This window comes from Trichosurus vulpecula, chromosome 2, assembly GCF_011100635.1.
Source record: "Trichosurus vulpecula isolate mTriVul1 chromosome 2, mTriVul1.pri, whole genome shotgun sequence".
NCBI classification, from domain to species: domain Eukaryota; kingdom Metazoa; phylum Chordata; class Mammalia; order Diprotodontia; family Phalangeridae; genus Trichosurus; species Trichosurus vulpecula.
This window is the reverse complement of record NC_050574.1, coordinates 334,234,971-334,258,348: the sequence shown is the minus strand read 5'-3', so window position 1 is coordinate 334,258,348 and position 23,378 is coordinate 334,234,971. Positions and strand designations below refer to the sequence as shown.

Sequence of the window (23,378 nt, the reverse complement as noted above, 5' to 3'; positions counted from 1 at the left end):
ATGGATATAGTACAACTCAAATGTAGAACTCTTTATATATCTTATTGATTCTATCTCTATAGCATCTCTGACATTTGTTGCCTTCTCTGTCCTCATAGTCATCACCCAAAGTCAGGTCCTCATCACTTCTGACCTGAACTATGACACTAGGTTTCAAACTAATCTTCCCATGTCTACCCTCTTCTCTGTGCAATCCATCTTCCACAAAGCTGACCAATTTATATTTTTAAATATCATGATCTATGATAATAATGATACAACCATTTTGTTTCCCCATTCCAAAAATCTTAGTGGTTCCCTATTACGTCTAGGGTAAATTACAAATCCCTCTGCTGGGTATTTAAAGGCCTTTACATTCTAGTTTCAGTCTAACTTTCTACAATGATTCGCTCTCCATAATTCCATGTTAATGTAACCTACTTGCTGATTTCCACACATAACAATCTCTCCTCCATGCCCTTTTACAGGTTCTTGTCATGTCTAGAATTCTCTCCCTTCTGCTATCACCTTTGCCTTTTAGTATCCCTAGTTTCCATTGAGTCTCATTTCAAGTGATAAAACTTACCCGAGACCTTGCCTAGTACCTCCTGACATTAGTACTCTTCCTCCAGATCCATTATAGCTAGGTGGCACAATGGATAGAGCTCTGGGATTGGAGTCATGAAGACTTGAGTTCAAATCCCACCTCAGACTTTATCTGCCTTAGTGGCCTCATCCATAAAATGAAGTTAATAATAGCATTTTTTCCCAGAGCTGTTGAAAGGCTAAAATTAAATAATATTTGCAAAGCACATTATAAATCTCAAAGTTCTCCCTGCTATCATTATTTGCTTTGTATATATTTTATATTTAAGTATCTATGTACTTGGCATTTTCCTAAGTAGCTCAGAAACTCCTTTTGAAGACAAATGCTGTTTCATTTTGAAATTTATACCCCCAGTACCTGACTCATAAAAATGCTTGTTCGCCTGTTGGATATGTAGCTCCCAAAGAACCTTGCACAGCTGAATGGCCAAAATGCCAATTATTATCTCGATAATAAAGTAATTCAAAGAAATTTTATGTCCTATCATTAAAAACATTGTAGAGGTTCAACACATTGGGCATTTTCTCTTCTTCACATATTTTCTAAATGGCTTTCAGAGTACACAGGGTAAGACAGTTTACCTACAACCAAAAACCACTTACCTAAAAGGGGGTGGGGAATGAAATGAGCATCTGAATCCAGTGAACACTCAAGTTCAGACTTTGGATCACTCAGATTCCGGTGGCCATTGCTAATTGAGCTGCAGACTTCCAAAGGGCAGGAATTGTGGTTTCCCGTGGGACCTAGAAGGGAGGGAGCTTAGTCAACAATGTTTGAGATACTGACAGTGAATCCAATGGTGATTGCTGATTTGGAGGAAAGGAGCAATTATCTGTTAAGAATCAAATCTAACAATTTTTAAATGGTAGTTTGGGGGAGGGGGAGACTAGGAAAAATGGGGAGCTTTTAGTTCTTATTGTTTTGTTCTTGCCATTTTTTTATTTTGTTCTTTCAGGACAGGCCAAACAAGACCCTACTTATGTTGCTGAATCTATAATCGATGCCATTGAAGATTTTGCACGGGGAGGGTCTGGCCAATCAGTGAAAAAAGTGAAAGTGGTCATCTTCCTGCCACAGCTAGTGGAAGTGTTTCTTGATACTATGAAAAAAAGAGTGAGATGTAAGCCACCAACCTCAACCTCTGTTTTCTCTAAGATAAAATGTAAGGTGTACATTTTCTTTAAAGTGCATGTGCCTATGATTTATCTTGAAAATGTTTATGGGTAACTTCTGATGATATTATCTTTTATTTTTAAAGCATTTTTCGGTATTACAAGCCAGCCTCCCAAAAAACAACATAATTTGGTCCTGGAAAAAATTGAAAAATCAGCAACTTTCCAGGTGTGTGGTGAAAGCAAGGAGAATGTTGAAAGTGCTATCTTTTGGATACAAGATTTGATTTTAAAGGAACACAAAAGCTGTACTTTCTCTGATGAGCCCATCCGAAACTTTGGGGAAAAAGAATACAAAGAACTAAATGAGCTACAGAAAAGGTTAAATGTCATCATTGATATGAAACATGGAGGGTCCCAAATTGAGGTCACAGGAACTACCCAAGATGTGTTCGAGGCTTCCCAGGCAATTCAAGACATGATCAAGAGAACACACTTCCGTATAGATGAGGAGTCTAAGGCTGAGGAGCTCAGCAGAACCACCACATGGCAGTATAGTGCCAGAGGTCTTTTCAAGCCTTTTGACAAAATAACTAATCTACATTTGGAGGATGCAATGAAAGGAAAGAAAAATAACATTGTTGTTAAAATTAAGAATGAAGACTACACAGTAGACTTTAACACTAACCTTGCTACTAATGTAAAGGGACACAGCTTCCGTGTTCATCGTATCAAAAACCCTGAAGGTTGGTTCAGTTTTCCTTTATTTCTCTTCACTCATTCTCTTCCCACCCCCTTCTTCTCTCCCCACCCCTCTTTCTCTTAATTCTCCCTCTCCATCATTCAGCCAATAAAATTTATCAAGCTCCGGGTGTCCAAGTACTGTGCTAACCCTCTAGGGATATACAAAGAAAGATAAAAGACAGTTGTTATTTTCAAAGAGCTAAAAATCTAATGGGATGACACCATGAAAATAACAAGCTACAATGTTAAAGTGAATAAACAAGATAATCAGCAAAGAGAAAGCACTAGAATTAAGGGGAAGCAATAAAGACTTCGTAAGAAAGGGGGAATTTTAGCTGGAACTTGGAGGAAGTCAGGGAAGTTGATAGGCAGAGATGAGAAGGAAGAGAATTCCAGTTATGGGGGACACACAGTAAAAATGCCCTGAATCTGTAGTTTCTATCTGTCTGTCTCTCCATCTTTCTGTCTTTCTTTCCCAACGCTCCCTCTCTCTCAGAACCAAGTATTTCTTCTGGCTCTACTGCTATTTTGAGCACTTAAGCAGAGGTGTCTGGCAGGTGATGCCCACAACTTTTCTAAGTTCCCAGTACCAGACTAAAATTCAATTAAGAAATATTTAAAAAATAAACTAAAATACACAAAACATAGATAATTTTAATATGTGGTTTGCTAAATCAATACATGGCCTGCAAGGAACTTTATGTACAGTTTAGTGACCCCAGTTTGTATTGGAGTTTGACAGCACTGATTTAGACCAAAAACAAAAACTCCCAAACCTTCCCCTCCAACCTGTCATCCATTTTCAATTCATTCCTTCACCTTAAAACTTTGCACCTTAATAAAATATAGACACCCTGAAGAAGCATAAAACTGTAATCTTTTCCAGATATTTACACCCTAGTAAAGTGCTGGATATAAAACCCTCCCCCAAAAAATTATAAATGAACTTTCCAGTGTGTGAACCAGTCTCTGCCCAGTTCTCCTTAACTTGAATCAGTTTTGTTGATAACTACAGAGACTGATTTCTTCTGGAGGAAACTATAAAGATCAAATTTTTGGACCAGGCGACCAAAATACAGAGCAGAACACAGGTGGAAGCATGGCTGAGGTCATCAGATTTTTTTTCCAGAAGTCAAGTTTTGGTAGAGAGGCAGGAAGAGAGGGAGCATGAGGGAGCTGCTGGCTGGGTAGATAAAGAGGTGGATGAATAATGAGGCTCTACAAGGGGAGTGTGACTTGGTAGGAGGCAATGTAATACCCTCAAAGGAGCATTAGATCTGGAGTCACACAAGCTGGGTTCAAATCCTGCCACTGCTTATTACCTATGTGAACATGGGCCTTCCCTCAGCTTCAGTTTTCCTACTATAAAATGAGGTTTTTGGACTGAATGGCTTCTGAGGTCCCTTGCTACACCTTTACTCCTCCCCAGTAGATATTTGACAATATTGCTTAAGGTTGGCTCTTTCATGGGATGATTTCTGCTTTAGTCAGTGAAAAGTGAAACATGGTTGAAGAAGTAATCTGAGCCAGAATCTAGGAAAAAAGGTGATAGAGAAAAAAATCAGAAAGAAAATTAGACAAACAGGTCAGGAAAGGAAAATCCTCCAAGTGTGAGAATGACAAGATCCTCCTCCACAGTGTCCCATCCACAAGTTAAGAAAGGATTCAGAACTCCAGACCTATTTCCTAGAGCAGGGGATCTTACTTTGGGATCTAGGAACTTAATCTTAAAAAATATTTTGATCACTAGATTTCAATATAATTGATTTCCCTTGTAATTCTATATATTTTGTTGCAGACATTTAGAAACATTATTCTGAGAAGGGTCTATACCTTCTGTCAGACTGCCAAAGGAGTCTATTATCAATCAATAAACTTTTATTCAGTGCCAACTATACACCAGGGGGTACAACATGCCCTGGAGATACAAAAGACAGTCCCTGCCTTCAAGAAACTCACAGCCTAGTAGACTATAATGGGAAAGGTTACAGAAAGGTGACAGAGGGATGTTGACCATTCAAGGACTGAGCCACCCAGGAAGATCCAACTAAAATAATTTGCTCCATGGAACCAGCCACAACAAGAGAGATGGGCAACATAAGACAGATAAAACAGCTTCCAGGGCCCACAGTATAGTATGAGGGTGGGTAACCTGTGGCCTCAAGGCCACATGTGGCCCTCTAGGTCCTCAAGAGTGGCCCTTTGACTTAATCTGAATTTCACCAAACAAATCCCCTTAATAAAAAGATTTGGTTTGTGACATTTGGATTCAGTCAGAGGGCCACATTTGAGGACCTAGAGGACCACATGTGACCTTGAGGCCACAGGTTCCTCACCCCTGGTATAGTGCCTCCATGTGAGAGGTGAAGGAGGCAGCTAGGCCTATAATCTAGGGAAAGGGAGCTTTGGAGCCTGGATAGAAAAGGGTGCTTTTTGATGGAAGTTTCAAAAACAGGAAGCATTGTTCCATGCTATGGTCTGTGGGTCAAGTCACTTTACTTCTCACTGTTCTAGGCAATACGTAAATAGTCTAAGTTGTAGAAAAGGTGCCAGATTGCATCTGTGGAGACAGTGTTCGCACCTGGTAGTTCCTTGTACAAATGAAATCACACATCCAGCCCCTAACTCTGTACAAAGTTTATAATCTACATTTTATCAACCAGTAGGTGTCAACAAGGTACAGATGACTTGCCTGAAGTTCCACAGGGGCTCAGGCACAAACTAGGAATAGAAGCAATGTCTTCTCCTTTGATTCATCTCTCCAGTGCCCAAAACAACACTAGACCCAGTGTAAGTACTGCTCAACCAGTGCTTGTTGAAAGAGAAAGATGAGGTGGTCTGTAAGATGATGAAGCTAGGATGGTTATGGGTAAAAAAAACTTGGCTATTCTCAGGCTTCTGCACCCTATATTGAGAACAGAAGAGTTAGATGCTGTGGGACTGAGAAAACTAGAGACTGAGCCAACATCAGGGTCAAGCCTGAGAACTAGGAATTTAGATGTTAGGGAGTAGAAGTGGTGTATGCCAAGCATTCTCTCATTAGCATTCTAAGAATCTGGGCAACTTGTATACTGTTAACCTCTTCCTCATTAGTATAAATGTACCCATGCCTCCACTGTCCCCTGTCCAGCACCCTGGACAGAGAAGGAAAGTAGAGCACTTCTTAGTGATCTAGAGTTAAAAGAACTGACTAGACTGATCAGTCAAAAAACATTTATTAAGCACCTACTATGTGCCAGGCACTATGCTAAGAGCTAATTAGAGATGTAAAGAAAAGCATGAAGACTCCCTGCCCCCATTCTAATAGGAGAGACAACATGTAAAGTAACTAGGAACATACAAGATATATATTACAGAGTAGTTGTAAGGTCATTTCAGAAGGGACAGAAAGCACTAGAAGTTGAGGGGCCTGGGAAAGACCTCCAGAAAAAGGTGGGTTTTGAGCTGACTCTGGAAGGAATCCAGAGAAACTAGGCAGTAAAGCTAAGGAGGGAAACATCCCAGGTGTGAGAGGCAATCAGTGCAAAGATTCAGAAATGAAATGCAGTGTACAGGGAATGGCAAATAGGCCAGTATAGCTGGATTGGAAGGTGAGTAAAGGGGAGTCAAGTGTAAGAAGAGTCAAAATGTAGGAATGTGACCACTTATGAAAGTCTCTAAATGCCAAATGGACACCCGAGGACTGCTAAAGGAGATAGTCAGGCAAGATATCTGAGTGGGATGAGATGAGGAAGACAAGGCAATGAGAAAAGAAAGCTATCATCAAATGACTTCAGTTTTTTTATTAAATATGAGGCAAAGTCATCAGCTAAGAGGATGGGGAGGGGAGTACTATGAAGAGGTTAGAAGAGAAGATTTGAAATGGCCATTTTGGTGAGCAGGATACCTAATGAGTTATGGAGGAGAAAGACTTCTTGCTGTAGTGAGGGTGCAGTTGAGATTAGATAACAGATTTTCCATCAACCCAGTGTCATCTGGCTTTTGTGATTTCCTCCAGCTCCATGGATAGAGAGCATTTGGAAAGACATGATGGGCATATGTGGTAGAAATAATCAAGGCAGGAATAAGATATACAGGCAACGGGGTATAGAAATCTATCTTGCCCTGCAAGAAACTAGATGGGAAGGGGATAAGAGCGGAAGTGAAAGAAGGGAGGACACACTGAGGGAAGGGTAATCAGAATGCATGCCATCTTGGGGTGGGGAAGGGGAGAGATGGGGAGAAAATCTGGAACTCAAAATCTTGTGGAAATGAATGTTGAAAAATAAAGAAAAAAAGAAATAATTCAGGCATTGGGAGAAGGAGTGGGATGAAGAATTCCTTTGTGATCATTACTCTAGAGGGAGGGGGAATAGGAGGAAAAGGTTATGGGGATCTTAGAGAACTATGGGGATTGGTGATAGAAGAAGCCTAGAAGGTCTCACCAGCTAACCTAAACAAGAAAGGCTAGTGTGATTATGAGAGGGAGCCGTAAGGCTGAGGTACCACAAGAAGTTTATTCATGGCAGCCTCCTGATCCCCCAATTAGGGTTGTAGTTTCTCAGCTGTTAGCATGTTAGATTTTTTTTCAGATTCTAGGGCCTAGTTTGGAAAAGCCTGTTTTTATTTTGTTTGCTTTGGTTTTGAATCTGTGATTTCATTGGTAGAAAGAGCTCCCAGTGAGAAAATTCTCTATCCCCCCCAGGAAGGAAACACCTTAAAAAGATCAACACCTGCATGGCAACTTATAGTCTAGGAGAGTTGCTGGGGCAGTGAGAGTTGAAGTGATCTATCCATGGTCAGGCATCCCCTATGTTATCAGAGAAAGAACTTACTGACTTTAAGGATAGTTCTTTCTGCCCACTATACAGTACTGCTTCTTCATCCCCCCCTTCCATTATAAATGAATAAATATGCTTTCCAGTTTGTAATTCTATGTCTTCTGAGTTTTCTTTGCCTCAAATCATTTTGCAAAAATCATTTTTGTTTGACCTAATAAAAGAGAATTTTGAATCTATCATGCCAGGACAGAGGTGGAAGGCACTTCCTACTGTACCAGTCTGCCCTTCATACCTGCCTTACCCATTACATTACTGTACCTGCTTTTCTAGTTAACTCTCATGAATCCAAGAATAGATGTGAAAGAGGGAAAGAAACAAGTATTTGTACCTACTTTGTGTCAGGTACTGTGTAAGCTCTATCAATATCTCATTTGATTTTCACAACAACCCTACAAGGTAATTGTCACAATTATCCTCATTTTACAGTTGAGAAAATTGAGGCAGACAGTCATTAAGTGATTTACTCAGAAATTCAAAGCTCATAAATGTCTGAGGCTGCATTTGAACTCAGCTGTTCCTGATTCCAGGCCCAAGGCTCTAACCAGTGTACCACTTTGCTTTCTGTGAAATATTTTGGGAAGAAGAGCTCTAGATGAATTTTGTCTGCTAGTGTTTTAAAATAAAGTAACAAGTCACTCAATTAGATTTAAAATATTTGAAGTAACTAATTGAATGATGAGAGGCAGCATGGTATAGTAGATAGAGCTTGGAGATAGGAAGATACGAGTACATATCCTGCTTCTGACACTTACTATCTGTGTGACTCTGGACAAGCCACTTAATGGCCTAACACACCTTTCTTAGACTAAGTTATAGATGGATACAATCTGTATTGATGCTACAGGTAAAAGAATAGACTTGTGGTGTATTTGATGTATTAATTCGTTCATTAATTACATTTTATATTGAAAGAAGGGTGAGCAGTACAAGTTAATACATAGGGCATCATGGGTATATAAGGGTTTTTTTTCTTAATAGTACATTATCTTTCATGTTATGGGTGCTTAATTAATGTTTATTAAATTGAATTGAATTCTAAAAACCTAGCATTAAGAGAATACAAAAGAATTCAGATGTTTTCTGCTTTGTAGAGAGCCCTAGGAATTTAGAGGGTGTCCCTAAAGTCTGGACACATAGGAAAATTGATGGCAATGTGGAGTTACTGCATTGAGTTCACATGCATCTTGCAAAGCACATCAACCTTTTCATCACAAATGATGGAAATCATATTGAAGATGTGATTTGTTAATATTCTAATTAAATAAAATGTGGTTGAAAATTTCATTCATTTCATTTCTTGAAAATATGCATTTTTGGCTATGTTTCCAGATTTTAGGAACACCCTGTAGATTGCTTAATCCTATCCTTCCATATGGGAGGAAATTATTAATCCCCAAGTGTTTGTCTTTCAGTTGAGATCCCTGATCACTGGGATGACATGAAAAACCAGAATCTTCTTTTGGTGGATTTACCTCCAGGACATGAAGAATACAAGCAAGTAAAAGACAAGTTTTTTCAGACTTGTGCTAACTACACAATAGAGAAGGTAAACCTACTCATTATCCTTGCCATGACCTCCAATCCTCCATTCCTCAGTACTATCACTAGTCCTCACCCCTGCTCTTCTTTCTTACGTATATATCAAATCTGAGATCATCTCCTGTATGCCAGTTGGCCTCAACACTGCCTGCTAGATGTTTCCAGCTGTATAGCTCATAGGCTTCTCAAATTCAATGTATCCAAAACAGAATTCACTATCTTTCTTCCCAAACCTTCCCTTCTTCCCAACATTCCTATTATTGTTGATGGCGCTGCCATCCACCTAATTTTAAGGTTCACCACCACTGGCATCCTCTGACTCCTAACTCAATCAGAGTGAAATGGTCATACCCTTAGTCTTACCATCATTTACAAGCATTTCACTTCCATGTTCCCGATCTCTGAAATCCCTTTATCTGGTCATAATCTTTTATCAATCCATAGTCTATGTGCCTAATGATCTCTAAGCCAATTCTTCATCTTCACCAATTATATTAGCTTAAGAAAAATATTATTGTAGATATTTTAGTGGAATAGATCTTAGTATTATTCCATGTTGATTCTATGAATCTGCCAATAGTAACAGACAGATTTGATTAAAAGTTAAATTGGATATGGAAACCTAAATGTAAATAGATCTCTTCCTAACTCAAAGTTTCCTGAACCTTTTTAGAGTATACAGGATCATTTCTTTTTGTCAGTTTCCATGGCAAAAGAAATGACAATGTGTCCCAAACTGTGAAGATCTTGAGATCGGGGAAGGAGGAGTGGGAAAAGAGGATAATTGAGGCAACCTGGATCTGGAGCAAGCTATTCTGGAGAGGCAATAAAATCAATAGGGTTCCCTTTGATTCCTCCCTGTTTGTTTTCACCGGTCTGATCCCTATGGAGTCTATGTCTGTGATTTCTGATAAAATCATTTTTTCACTCTAAGAGTCTGAATTTCTTCATCTAGAAGATGAGGGAATTGGACTAGATGATTTCTGAGACCCGTTCTAACATTCTGTGATTCAGCAATGAAAAAGAATAACCATGTTCAGTGTTTTCTAACTCAGGATAGACAAGAAACACTCACCTAATTATGACTTGCTTTGGAATTTTTTTCCTATTTATTTCCCCTGTTCCTTCCATTTTCTCTTGTTTTGGACTCTTCTTGTAGCAATAGAATAGGTTAGGGGCAGAGTTGGGTTAGGAAAAGAGGCAAAAGAAATTTCCAAAGGCCAAGTCATTGAAATGGCTTATCTGTAAATGAGAAAGAATGTTAGCAAGACTGCTGATTCTTGAAAATTGTTTTCAAGCTTTTAAATCTGTGATATTTACAGCTCTGTATGGGTGTAATAGCTCATTTACAAATAGAAATCAGTCCTGCTCCCCTCCCCAATGCCTTAAATATAAAAAGAGACCATAATAAACATAAAAATACTAAACTTTTGTTAGTAGTTGGTGTTTTCCTTTTTAATTCACAAAAGCAAGTAAATTTCCTTTTAAATTTTTAGTGCAAGGCTGAATAGTAACAGAACTTAGGGGAAATATAATTAAAATGACTTGCTCTTATAAAATTTGCTCCACCACCCAATGAAGTATTCTTTGTCTCAGTATGTTTATTATGTCTTATTTTCTATTTATTAGAGACAAATATAACCTTATTTTTCTTACAACTCATCTAGTTCAGCCTACAGCGATGTCTAGCTTATTATCAGACTCAGAATGGTGACCCCTTCAATTATTTTTTAACTCAGGGGACGGAAAAAAAACAAACATTGCAAGATATTAGAACTAGTGAGCCATTATCATAAACCCTAGCTGTCTTGAGATCTATTAACAAACTTAAGAGCAATGAGTCATGATTATGGTCCTAGATCAAACTGTGTTTTAAAAAGGAATTTGCAGTGGAAATATGTTTTACATGATTGCACATTTATATACATATCAGATCGCTTACTGTCTTGGGGAGGAGGAAGGGAGAAAAATTTGGAACTCAAAAATCTTATAAAAATGAATGTCGAAAATTGTCTGTACATGTAATTGGAAGAAGGCATTTGTAGATTAGGACAGTGTTCAACATTTGTCCTTGAACTTTTGGAGCACAGTAATTAATATATGTGTGTGTGTGTGTGTGTGTGTGTGTGTTTTAAGGCTGGAAAAAGACAATTTCAGCTATCAGAAATAAGCTAAAAAGCTATTCAATTGGAAAATAACTCAAGACTGTGTTATAATGAAATAGATAGCTTACTTTGGAGTGGAGGAGATTTTGTTTCAAGCTGACCTTCTCACAGGTACCTATTGACTGTATAACACCAGGCAAGTCACTTAAACTTCAGGGTTCCAAGCAACTCCCTATAGCTTTGTGTTCCCAAGCAGGTGCCCATCCCTGTTGGTTAGGATCCTCACCAGAAGTACCTACACTAAAGACAACATATGTGCAATTCAAAACAAAACAAAATTTCCAGAAAGTGACCAAATTAGGGAATATTTCTTTTCAAACCTTGAACTTACAAAACTCTAGGTTTAGAAAGTTGTCTGGATATAAGAATATATCTGGAAAACAAAATAGATAGCACTGAATTTGATGTTTATTATTTTGTGCTCAAAGGAAAATTCCCCTACACAAAATCTAAAATGATTTCCTATGGATTGGTCATTTTTAAATTCACTTCCACATGTATTTCATGCCTAACACTATGCTCATTTACAAAGTGATTTTCCTTTTGTAATTTGTAGATTCAGAGGATACAGAACAAAAGCCTTTGGAATTTGTATAAGACAAAGAAAATTTTCATGGACGACCAGAACAACCACAAAAATAATGAAAGATGCCTTTTCCATGGGACAGATAGTGACTCAGTGTCCCATGTCAATAGCCAAGGCTTTAATCGCAGTTATGCTGGGAAAAATGGTAAGTAAAGCAGCAGGTACCTTGTTTGCTTCAAAAATTTCAGAGGTGAAGTATGGCTTTCACATCACACCATCAACACCTGAACACTTTAAAGTGTGTCACCATGGAATCTGCTTTCTTTCTCAATCAGTCAGCATTTATTAAGCACATACTATATGCACTGTGCTAAGCACTAGAGATAAAATAATAAAAAGAAACAGCCCCTGCCCTCAAGGAGCTTACAATCTAATGGAAGAAGATAATACAAAAAGGAAGCTGAAAAGGGCATGAGGGAACAATGGAAAAGTAAGAAAATACCCAGCATGATGTAGCTAGGTGAGAAATGAAGAGCTAGCTGAGCTGAGCTCCCTCCTTAAATGGAGATTCAGAGATCAGGACATCCCCACCCACCTCCACCCACAACCACCCACCTACCCCCTCCAACTAGAGAGGCAGAGGGTAGTAATGAGGTGGAGTACCAATGCTGATGAGATCTTACAGGAGGTGACTTAAGAGACTTAGAGATTTAACAGATCTAAGAGACTTAAAGAGATTTAAAAGATTTAAAGTAAAAAAGAACCCTCAAGTGAATCCAACCCCTTATTTGACTTATGAGAAAAATGAGATTACAGAGGAGGTCCATAGCATTCTGAGGATCTTAGCTGGCAAAAATCTAAGGATTTGAATCCAGGTCTCTCTGACTCTATAACTTCTTATCCACTACACCAATCCCACATCTCCAAAAAATCATCAGCCCTAGAAAGTATGAATGATTGCTAGGTTTTAGCGAAAATACATAATGATATAAACCTAAGGGGCCTAATTTCAGTGGTGGAACAACAGACTTCTGTTAGGTATTTTTTTTCGAGTTGTGTCTATTTCACCCAAATTATCACTTCTCTTTGCAGTAGGTGAATATTTCCGTAGAAGATTTTTTAGAAGTGATCAATATATTTTATTTTGTTGTGATGCAACAAATACACTGAAACAAAGCTTACATTGACCAGTATAGTCTGTTTCTGAATCCTCAGCAGAAAGGAATGCTGTATCCTTTCATTTTGACAGTATGATACTGCCCCACAAGTCTCCAAGTCATGTTTCTACCTTCACCACATCTCTCATCTAGGTCCCCTTCTCTTCATTCACACAGCCGACATCTTGGTTCAAATCTTCATCAGGTCACTCCTGGATAGTTGCAGTAGCCTTCTCATCTCCCTGCCTCAAGTCTCTCCCCATTTGCATCCATCCTCCTCTCAGTCATAAAACTCAGTGCCCACAATGTCCCCCCTCTACTCAATGAACATCAGTAAATCCTTGTTATCTCCAGAATGAAATACAAAATGCTTTGGTTGCATTTAAAGCCCTTTACACCTTAGCCTTTCTCTATCCTTGCAGTCTTCTTATACTTTACTCACACACACTTAACAGTCCAGCTGCACTGGCTTTGTTGCTGTTCCTCACATGCTCCATCTCTCAATTCTAGGTCTTTGCACTAACTATTCCCTTTGCCTCAAATGCTCTCACTCCTTACCTCTGCCAACTGGCTTCTCAAACCTCCTTCAAGGCTCAGGTAAATTCCACATTCTGCAGGAGGTCCTCCCTATGCTATGGTCTTATGGTCTCGCCTCTGAGATTACCTTCCATTTATTCAATATATATCTTCTACATCACTGTTGGCATGTTGTCTTCCCTATTAGAAGGTGATAAAGACAGGGACCATGTTTCTGCTTCTCTATATACACCTACACTTAGCACAGTGCCTAGTGCATATTAAGTGCTTAATAAAAGCTTGTTGCCTGACAGGCTGGTTGACCATTGGCTTTTGGGGTTGACCAGAGATTTCTCACCTCTCTATGTTGACTTTGCTTATTTGGTTGTAGTCATTGTCTATACAAAAGTTTTTGGCAATGCTTTTAGTAAAGTGACTTTTAGACAGGTTTTAAAGTGGCATTAGCTTAATGAGGGAGACACTGAATTCAACTTAACAAACATTTATTGAGCAAGTGTTTTGTGTAAATTATTATGCTAGAGCAGGAGAATGTAATGACTAAATAAGGCAAAGACACAGCCTTTGAGAGGTTTATTGAGGGGGTGAGTTTTATATATAGATTTGCACACATATGTGTGTGTGTATATATATGAATAATCTAAAATGAGAGAGTAAATGAGATGAAAGCAAAGAGAAAATTTCAACAAAATGAAATGAGATATTATTACTTTGATCATGGGTCCAGGCATTATCATAATTAGTATAATAATACACATTTCATAGTCCTAATTTTGTAAAAATTTTGTCTTCTTTTTCATAGCTACAGTATGGGGAAAAGGAACTTATTTTGCTGTCAATGCCCTATATTCAGCTAATGATACCTACTCCAAGCCAGATATCAATGGGAAGAAGCATATGTATTATGTGCGAGTACTTACTGGTGATTACACTCTTGGAGATCCATCATTCATTGTCCCTCCACCAAAGAGAAATCATGATATTCATGTTCTATATGACAGTGTGACTGATCATAGGACAAATCCAAGAGTATTTGTCATATTTTATGATAATCAGGCTTATCCAGAGTACCTCATTACTTTCAGGAAATAATATTTTGGTTTCATATTCAAGAGATATTATGTAGACACTTATTTATAGCATGTTTTAGCATTCAGTACATTTTTTAGCTCATCACATTCATTCTTGTTGCTGAAATTAGTACTTTTGGCATTATCACCAGTGTGATTTTTAATTTAGGCTTCTTGTGGTCATTCCCCAATTGATAAATTATCAAAGGATATGAAGTGGCAGTTTTCAGATGAAGATCAAAGCTATCTATAGTTACATGAAAAAAATGCCAAAATCACTATTGATTAGAGATATACAAATTAAAACAACTCTAAGGTACCACCTTACACCCATCAGTTTGGCTAATGTGACAGAAACAGAACATCATACATGTTCAAGGGGATGTGGGAAAATTGGGACATTAATGCACTCTTGGTGAAGTTGTGAACTGATCCAACCGTTCTGAAGAGCAATTTGGAACTATGCTCAAAGGGCAATCAAATTTTGCATACCCTTTGATCTAGCAATACCACTGTTAGCTTTGTATCCCAAAAAGTTTTTTTTTAAGCGGAAGGTACCTATTTGTATAAAAATATTTATAGCAACTCTTTGTGTGGTGGCAAAGAATTGGAAATTGAGGGGATATCCATCAATTGGGGAATGGCTAAACAAGTTGTGGTATATGATTGTAATGGAATACTATTGTGATATAAGAAATGTTGAGTAGACTGATTTCAGAAAACTCTAGAAAAACTTATACTAACTGATGCAAACTGAAGTGAGCAGAACCAGGAGAACATCATAAACATTAATGGCCATATTGTATGATGAACAATTGTGAATCACTTAGCTCTTCTCAGCAATACAATGATCCAAGACAATTCTGAAAGACTCATGACGATAAATGCTATCCACATCCAGAGAAAGAATTAATGGAGTCTGAATATAAATTGGAGCATACTATTTTCACTTTATATTTTCCATGTTTTTTTCTGTTTAGTCTATTTCTTCTTTCACATCATGACTAATATGGAAATATGTCTTACATGATTGCACATATACATACTATATCAAATTGTTTACTGTCTTAGGGTAGGGGGAGGCAAAGGAGGGAAGGAGAAAATTTGGAACTGAAAATTAGATTTAGATATAAAGGGTGACATCATAAACAAAATTAGTGGAGCATGAAAGAAATTACCTGTCAAACCTATGGATAGGCAAAGAGTTTATGAGCAACCAAGAGATAAAGAGGTTCATAGGAGGCAAAATGGATCATTTTGATTACAGCAAATTTAAAAGATTTTGCACACAAAAACCAATGTAGCTAAAATTAGAAGAAAAGCAGGAAATAGGGAAAATCTTTGCAGCAAGTCTCTCTGATAAAGGTCATATTTCTGAAATTTATGAGGAACTGAGTAAAATTTACAAGAAAAAGAGCCAGTCCCCCAATTGATAAGTGGTCAAAAAATATGAACAGTTTTCAGAGGAAGAAATCCAATATCAATAGTCATATTTGAAATGCTCTAAATAACTAATAATTAGAGAAATTAAAGCAATTCTGAAGTACTACCTCATACCTATCAGATTGCCTAACATCACAGAAAAAGGAAATGACAAATGCTGCAGAATAAGTAAAAACTAATAAGTATAATAATGTACTTTTGGTAGAGTTGTAAACTGGGCTAACCATTCTGGAGAACATTTTGGAATTATATCTACAGGGCTATTAAAAATGTACTTACTCTTTGACCCAGCAACGACATTATTAGGTCTGACCCAAAGAGAACAACAGCAAAGGCAAAGGTGCAGTGTATGTGTTTATGTGTGTATGGATATGTGTATGTGTGTACCATATATACATACACACACACACATATCTTACCTCTTTGTGGTGGCAAAGAACTGGAAATTAAGGAGATGCTCATTAATTTTGGAATGTCTAAATAAATTATGGTATAAGAATGTGATCGGATACAATTGTGCTTTAAGAAATGATGAAGGCGATGGTTTCAGAAAAATCTGGGAAGACTTGTGTAAACTGATGCAACATGAAATGAGCAGAATCAGCAGAAAAACTTATATAACAGCAGTATTGTCAAGATAATTAATAGTCAATTATTGTCAAGATAATCAATCTGATTAATACAATAACCAACCACAATTGCAAAGGACTCATGATGAAACAGGCTATCCACTTCCAGACAGAAGGCTGATGGACTCACATTGCAAATTAAAGCATATTTTTTTTTCTCTTTCTTCCTTTGACCAGGCTAATGCAAGAATATCTCTTTTATGAATATACATATTTGTAATAGTTTTTGTTTTTCTCGTCTTCTAAATGATTAGGGGAGCAGAGAGGGGAGATAATGCATAACTGAAAGTAAAATTGAAGAAAAAGAGAAAATTGGATGCCATTGACAGTCTTTAGGGATAGTGTCCACATTTCTAGATTACCCAGGAAGGGAGCAGCAGTGACGTGTCTCTGAAATGGGTCCCGCTGGCTTGGAATTAGGAAGATTTATCTAACCTACATTCAGCACACATGCCCTTAGACCCTAGAAGATGGAGATAAATGGGATCTTAAAGATCATCTGTCCTAGCCTCCTTACAACATCTGTGGGCTGTTTACAGCAATCCCTCTGTCAATTCTGTTTGTTTTTCTAAGGAAAGGTGTCCTTGGTACTTGGTGTAGTGATAGGGACTAGACTCATGATTTCTTTAACATAAGTAACTCCTAAATGAGAAAACTCCCTCCACCGATGCAGGTTGGCACCTTCTCAACAATTTGTATTCCTAAAGAGTTACCTAGAGCACTGATTTGTCTAGGGTCACACAGCCAGTATGTTGCAAAGATGAGACTTGAAACCAGGTCACCCTGGTTCTAAGCAGGCTCAAAATAAATTATGAGACATGGTTTTTTAATGTATCGCATCGTTCTTGAAAAATTCCAAATTTTTGTATTTTGACTTGACGTTTTCCTGGTATTTTGAGGGATATGTGGGCATTTGTCAGAATCAGGAAACTAATGTGAGAAGGGCATTAATGTTTCAGGAAATGGTATAATTGTTTTTATATACATGTACCATATATAATAATCACCACAAACAAAAGGAAAAATCCAACAAAATGAAGATCAGAGAAATATAGATTTGGAGCTGAATGGGGCTTGAAAGGGACACAGTTCTCTCATTCTACAGATAAGTGAGGCTTGCCCAGGGTAACATTGACCTGGCAATGCCAGACCTAGGATAGTATTTGGGACTGTGGAGTAAGGGCCTTTCATCTTGAAGGATTAGAAGCAGGCTAAAAGCACTTCCAGCTAGCTCTTTCAACCATCTTCTTCTTCTGCCCACTGTACCTCACTTAGACTCTTCAGCCAAGGCTCTATATACAGCACCACCTTCAAAAATTAAGTTGTTTGTATCCACCACTGTGATTAGTTTCTCTCCTGAAGAGAAAGGTGATGGAGATTCTTTAGCCTTTTGACCAATGGCTAGGAAACTCTTTTCCTTAATGAGGCTGTTAACAGAAGGTAGCTGATGTCCCCATAGACCAAAGCAGAGCCACAATTAAGATGACTCAGGGTAACAGTGACTTTGTCTCAGATGTTCCAGATGGTAAGGGAACAATTGTGCCTTTTTGTGTGTAAAACAATATAGCACACAAACGCCATATCCTCTCCCTCATGAGTCCCCCAAAGCTACCCCAGATTCAAGTTATTTTGGAGGTCAGAATCCTCTCCAAACCATAGCTTCCAAGGCCACCCTAACATAACTTTTACTAGTCAGTTGGTTCAAAGCAATGATATTTAATAAAAAAGAGGAAAGGAAATGGAGGGAATGGTATCAGCATCTATATAGCACCTACTATGTGCCAGGCACTATGCAAAGAGATTTACAAATATATCATTTTAGTCTCACAACAACCCTGTGAGGTAGGTGCTGTAATTATCCCCATTTTACATAACACAGGTTAAATGACTTGCCCAGGGTCACATAGCTAGTCGGTATCTGAGACTGGATTCGAACTCTATCCACTCTGCCACCTAACTGCCTCTAATAAAATAGTACAGTAATAAAGACTAATGGCAAAACAATCTTTCCAAAAACTGGAACTCACTATTCCATAAAAATTCACATACCAAGTGGGAAGAATGGATAAGCAACATAAATTATATAAGATGTGGCCATAACACCAGCATGGAGAAGCACACATGAAAGGGACATATGGGACTAGAGAACATGCTGGAGGTAGAAATTAATCTTCCAGTTCTACAGAATTACTAATATCTTTTGGTTCTCCACCTAATCACTGTGTGCTGGACATGTTCTCCACTATTCTCAGGTACTTGTACTCGGGCAATTGGGATTAAGTGACTTGCCCAGGGTCACACAGCTGTCAAGTGTCTGAGGCTGGTTTTGAACTCAGGTCCTGACTCCAGACCAGGTGCTCTATCCACCAAGCCACCTAGTTGCCCCCTATCCCTTATTTTCATGACCTTTACAAGGTCTTGCTTTCCAAGCCTGTTCCATTGACCAAGATTTCTATTTTTAACGAACATCAAATACTACTTTCTTGTCTTTATTGTGTATTGCGCTGTGGTCAGATTGACCAATGTCCTATCCACTAGGAATGCTATATTTAATAAACAACAATTACCCAAAGAACTAAGTTCTCATTCCAGGTCATTTAACTAAAATTACCAAGTGGAAATGGCATCAGAATATTCTACTAAGGAAAAATTAGTGCGAAATTAGTGTAAAAGTTTGAAAATAATAGCACTTTACATGTGCATGCTACTTTATTATGGTTCAGTCATTGTCTTGTTCAACTTTTCTTGACTCCACTGGGGTTTTCTTGGCAGACCTACTGGAGCAGTTTGTCATTTCCTTTTCCAGCTCATTTGACAGATGAGGAAACTGAGGCAAACAGGGTTGAGTGACTTGCTCAGCATCACACAGCTGGTGTCTGAGGCCACACTGGAACTCAGGAAGATGAGGTTTTTCTGACCCCAGGCCCAGTGCTCTACCCACTGTACCACTTAGCTGCCCACTCTCAGAAATGGCATTAAGGTATACTAAACACTTTATGTACATTATCCCATGACACAGAAACCCTATGAGTTAAAAATCATAGATGAGAAAATTGAGGCTGAGAGTCCATTTGACCCACTGAGGTTTATTCAACTAACAAGTGTCAGGGACAAGGTTTGAACCTAAATCTCAGAATCCCAGGTTCAGTGTTCTTGCCTATCTAGATTAACATCCTGTGTTACACAAGCAAATTTTATATGAAAAGGATTTTTGTAACTGAACTTCATATCAGCTATACCTATCAAGTATCCCTTTAAAAAAAACATTTGCGAAAGGAATATCCTTTGTCAAGTATCTCAACTGTTGTTTCAAAAAGTATAATCAAGCAATAAGCCCCACCTCAGCTCAGTGATGGCCCCTAAAGGGACTGGTTTATTTCATCCTGTCAATGATCTCAAGTTAAATTTTTTGTTGCCACCAAATGATACAGGGAAGATTTCTCATCAAAGATGCTACCCAGGAATGATCATATTTTCTCATGTCCTCTTCTCTGGTGATGTTGCTTTCTACCATTCCATCTACTAGAATCCAGCAGAAAGTGCCTGTTCAAGGGTGTGTGTGGTGGGTAAAAGATGAAATGACTAAGAAAACAAAGGTTTGAGCTTCTGAGCATATTGATTCATTAAGCAATGCATGCCATTTGCCCTCAAAATTGGGACCAGGTCCCTTCCTCAGCTTAGGGCTAGACCCCAAATACAGGGGGAAACAGACTTTCATAAATTATAAACAACCAAATAAGGCCATTACATTAAAAGGAAACAACACACCATTAGGTAATCTAATTTCTAATTGAAGGAAAAATTAGGGACTTTCCAAGTTGGCAGAAGGAGAGTGAACAGGTACAATTCCATGAAATCAGAAAAAGAGGTGTCCCATTCCTCTGCCGCAAGTGTCTGTATTCAATCAAAGGAACATGGAAAGAATGGCTGGTTCATCAGTATGGGGCCAATTCTCAGATAAGACATACAGGTTGCTGGAGATATACAATCGTGAGAAAACTCCTTACATCAGTTTTTGGATCTGGCTGGGTTTCTGGTCAGTATAATGTAGGTCCTTAGTTAAGGGTCTCTAAGCAGCAGGGAGAGGTGGTCCAGCTTCCCAGACATGCAGAGCTAGGTTTAAACAATAAGATAAGATATTCTCCCAATTCCCTTAATTGAACAAAGTTTTCTCACATGACAGAAGTTGGACTAAACATAAAATTGAATAGGAAGAAAACTGAGCTGACTCCAGAACTGAGTCACAAGATGGAGTCAGTGTGGTTCACTCAGTTCCCACAATGAAGCACTTGCTATCCTAGTTCCCTCTTTTCCCTCACACAGCTAGTTGAACTTAACTTCAGTGTGGGGGAATTTTAGGGAACAGCTGCTACAGAGTGAAACAATTCACAAATACAGTTTACCTCTTACTACTGTTTTACATAATTTGAAAGCACTAACTGATTATACCCAATCAGTTTTTCCAGATTCTTCCAGTCATCCCTTCTGCTTTCTAGTCCATCTCTAGATTTTCTTAATCTCACACTTCTATCAGCAGAAAGTTTTTGAGAATGCACCACAATATGTACATTTACTTAATTATAAATCATATATGCATACTAGTGTACTAATGTTACATATGCTATAAAACACACAAAAGTAGACATTTTAAAAGTCTGAAATAAAAGTGAAATAATATTTAATGCTAGAGTTACTAGGAAATCACTGGAGTTTGTTGAATAGGGAAGTTCCAACCTCCAAATTTTTACAGATGAGGAACCTGAACATCAGAGAAGCTAAGGTCATGCAGATAATAACTATCAAAGGATTTGAGCCCAGGTTCTCTGATTCTAGAGCTATTTTCTTTTCTTTTTTTCAAAATGTATTTTAATTTCATGAAATATTTCCCAAGTATATGTAAACATTTTTAACACTCATTTTTAAAAATTTTAAGTTCCAAATTCTCTCCCTCTCTCCCAGTCCTTCCTCACCCATTAAGAAGGCAAGCAATATGACAATCATTATACATGTGAAGTCATGTAAAATAAGCTTGTGTCTTTCCACTGTAACATGATGCCATAGCCCTGTAGTTGGTATCCTTGGGCCGATTCACCATGAAGCTACTGTTTTGCTTCTGAGTTTTGAGTTTTTGATTTTATCTAGACTGTCTCAGTGATGAAGATTTCTATTTTTAGAGAGTACCAAATACTTCTTTATAATGAAACACCCCTTCTGGAGTTATTCCCCCAACATTCATTCACATTCTCAGACTGGGTTCCCAAGAAGGTGAGTCTCACTAGTATAACCAGTCTCAGGTTTCTAAGAGTAACTCTTAGGGCCTAAATTTTCAGAACGGTCATTCATGAACTCTCACTGATGTGCTTTGCATTGATAATCATCTAGCCTTCATTAGCTTTCTATTAAAACATCTCCCCAACGGCTGTACTGCTTGGATTAAACTCCACCACCATCATGCTCCCAAGAAAAGTTCATCCACCAGGAAACTCATCCTGAGAAGATTAGAGGGCCAGCTTCTGTCCCCAATCTCTTCCTTTTCCCAAACTCTCCTTTGGAGAAGGGCAGGTGGAGAAAACTGTAGAGATATCTCTTCATGGCTCCTCATGAGCCACATCTGGATGGATCCATGTGGACACACATAACAAAATACCAGTAGAAGAATCACCTTTACACTATAACAGAGAGTACAATAAGAACATCACTGTCTCTGGAGTCAGATGTTCTAGGTGAAAATCCTACCACAAGAGGAGAGGATTCTGGGAAAATGGCGGAATAGGTCAGAAAATTCCAAGCTTTCAAGATTTTCCCCCACAAACGAGTTAAAAATAGCACCTTAGGGTGAACAAAGTGGGGCAGAGACAAAGAAGAATAGGGGCACAACCAGGATCTTCCAGGGACAGTCTGAGAAGATCTGAAGAAGAACCTGTTCGATTAAACTAGGTTAGGTTCGGATTCGGATTCGTGCTGGCCATAAGACACACTCTCAACAGAATAAAGTTTTTATTGAAAGACAGGGGAAATACTCTATTAAATCCACAACCACATTATTTAACAATTTCTACTACACAGTTAATGCAGTGACAAAGACAGAGACACAGACACACAGAGGCAACACCTGTTCAGGGGAACACCACCGCCCAAGGTTTCTCCAAGCTGAGGAATCCCTCTCTTTTCTACAAACACAGCGACAATGATAAGACACACACACAACATACAACATACACTTCATGTTCAGCACCTGCACCCAAGGCTTCTCCAAAGCTGGGGAACCCCTTTACAATTTCCTTGGTGGTTTTCTAAACATAATCCCAGGCAAAGTGTCCTCTCCATAGGTGAGGTTCCAGGGGCCTGTCCCATGTGGCGACTTTTATAGGACCCTGAACAAAGAAACTTTTTCCCGCCAGAGAGGGGAGCCACCCTGCCCCCAGCCCACTCATTCCCAAGAACTGGCAGGCAGTCTCAGGGTTATCCTGTCCTTTCTTCAGGGCCTATCCGTCTCCAAGTGGGAGAGTCTAAAGGTATGCAAGGGGGAAGGAAGCTTGACACATAAGTGCTGTGCTTACACTGTAATAAGGAGGATCTTCTGTAATGATTTATCATTCATTCGGCCTGAAGATCTGACATATTTAAGTGTAGGCCATGAAAACTTTAGGAATTATTTTGGTACACATTTGTTTCATTTGACAGAATATGTAACAATTACATAGACACCAAATTACAGGTACTACACCAAAGACTTGACTAAACGCGAAGCCTCTAGTAATTCACCGGCAGCTATATGAGTTGGGATTCAATGTTCATTGAGCGCTCTTTGATAATTTTTTGATAGTTGTTTAAGCTCTAAAGAGGAAGGAGGTAGAGGGTATAGACAAAGGTTAGGGCACCCAAGAAACAGTTACATCATCTACTTGGTCAGGAGAAAAGTAAAAATCATCATCTTACCAATGGAAATAAAACACACCTGTTAAACATCCAGCAAAAGGGGCTGTTAGAGATAATACAGACACAATGAACATAGAAAAATTAGATGTTGGATACAGAGTAAGGTCACATAGA

At 38.4% G+C, this 23,378-nt stretch overlaps 1 protein-coding gene across 3 annotated transcripts in view; it reads left to right on the top strand.

Moving 5' to 3' along the window:
* LOC118838041 (protein mono-ADP-ribosyltransferase PARP14-like) overlaps positions 1 to 14,497 on the top strand; it is a 69,027-nt gene extending 54,530 nt beyond the window's left edge. For 2 of the 3 annotated variants that reach the window (XM_036745244.1, XM_036745242.1), the window contains 5 exons: positions 1,542 to 1,748; positions 1,845 to 2,444; positions 8,675 to 8,808; positions 11,523 to 11,697; positions 13,986 to 14,497. In XM_036745244.1, coding sequence (XP_036601139.1) covers positions 1,542 to 1,748; positions 1,845 to 2,444; positions 8,675 to 8,808; positions 11,523 to 11,697; positions 13,986 to 14,275 — 1,406 coding nt within the window. In that variant the 3' untranslated portion in view covers positions 14,276 to 14,497. The remainder of the gene's footprint in view (positions 1 to 1,541; positions 1,749 to 1,844; positions 2,445 to 8,674; positions 8,809 to 11,522; positions 11,698 to 13,985) is intronic. The other variant, XM_036745243.1, reaches the window with a different exon arrangement.
* The last annotated feature ends 8,881 nt before the right edge of the window (positions 14,498 to 23,378 follow it).